This window comes from Penaeus monodon, chromosome 31, assembly GCF_015228065.2.
Source record: "Penaeus monodon isolate SGIC_2016 chromosome 31, NSTDA_Pmon_1, whole genome shotgun sequence".
Classification (NCBI taxonomy): domain Eukaryota; kingdom Metazoa; phylum Arthropoda; class Malacostraca; order Decapoda; family Penaeidae; genus Penaeus; species Penaeus monodon.
This window is the reverse complement of record NC_051416.1, coordinates 30,930,799-30,931,531: the sequence shown is the minus strand read 5'-3', so window position 1 is coordinate 30,931,531 and position 733 is coordinate 30,930,799. Positions and strand designations below refer to the sequence as shown.

The 733-nt window shown below is 49.9% G+C and overlaps 1 protein-coding gene across 1 annotated transcript in view; it reads left to right on the top strand.

Annotated features, from left to right (window-relative positions):
* Nucleotides 1–239: 239 nt before the first annotated feature.
* LOC119592951 overlaps nucleotides 240–733 on the top strand; it is a gene marked incomplete at its 5' end in the record, with an annotated part of 23,747 nt that continues 23,253 nt past the window's right edge. The window contains 2 exon segments of the mRNA XM_037941843.1: nucleotides 240–413; nucleotides 618–732. Of these exon segments, the coding sequence (XP_037797771.1) occupies nucleotides 240–413; nucleotides 618–732 (289 nt within the window).

Here is a 733-nt window from a genome sequence, read left to right as displayed (position 1 = left end):
CCGAAATAAAAAAAAGTGTATTGCTAATTCGGTCTCTTCCTTGGAACACCGGTTTAGTTAATGAAAATACATAATTCACAGAGGAGGCAATTAATACTCTTCAGCAATTTGCATAAACAGTGGAAAGGTATATGAACTGTACACCAAATTCTAAACCAGTCAAATTGCAGACCTATTGTTTTTCCATTACGATGTTTCCTTTCATTCTGCTTCGTATCTTCCCCAAATGACAGAGCGAGTACGTGGCGGACGCAGACAAGAGGCGGCAGTACATCAGCGGCTTCAGCGGCAGCGCGGGGACGGCCATCGTGACCATGGAGCAGCAGGCGCTCTGGACGGACGGCCGCTACTTCCTGCAGGCGGACGACGAGCTCGACTGCTACTGGCTCCTCATGAAGCAGAAGAATCCGGGGGTATGGCTTCTCTTTTATCTATATCCATTCCACAGGGAATAGACACAGAGGAAAATATTTTTCTTCATTTCTACTCTCCATTCATATTTCAAGGCACTACAAGAGAAATTGCCATAATAGAATGCAGACTTCACATGTTCCCTTCTGTATGTAAATGTGCCGCTTGGAAGTTCTGACCCGAACACCCGCCCCCCCGCCCCGCAGGTGCCGAAGATGATGGACTGGCTGAAGCAGAAGCTGATCCCCGGCTCGCGCGTCGGGGCCGACCCGAGGCTCATCGGCGCCGATACGTGGAAGAAGTTCGCCGAGGAGCTGGAGAG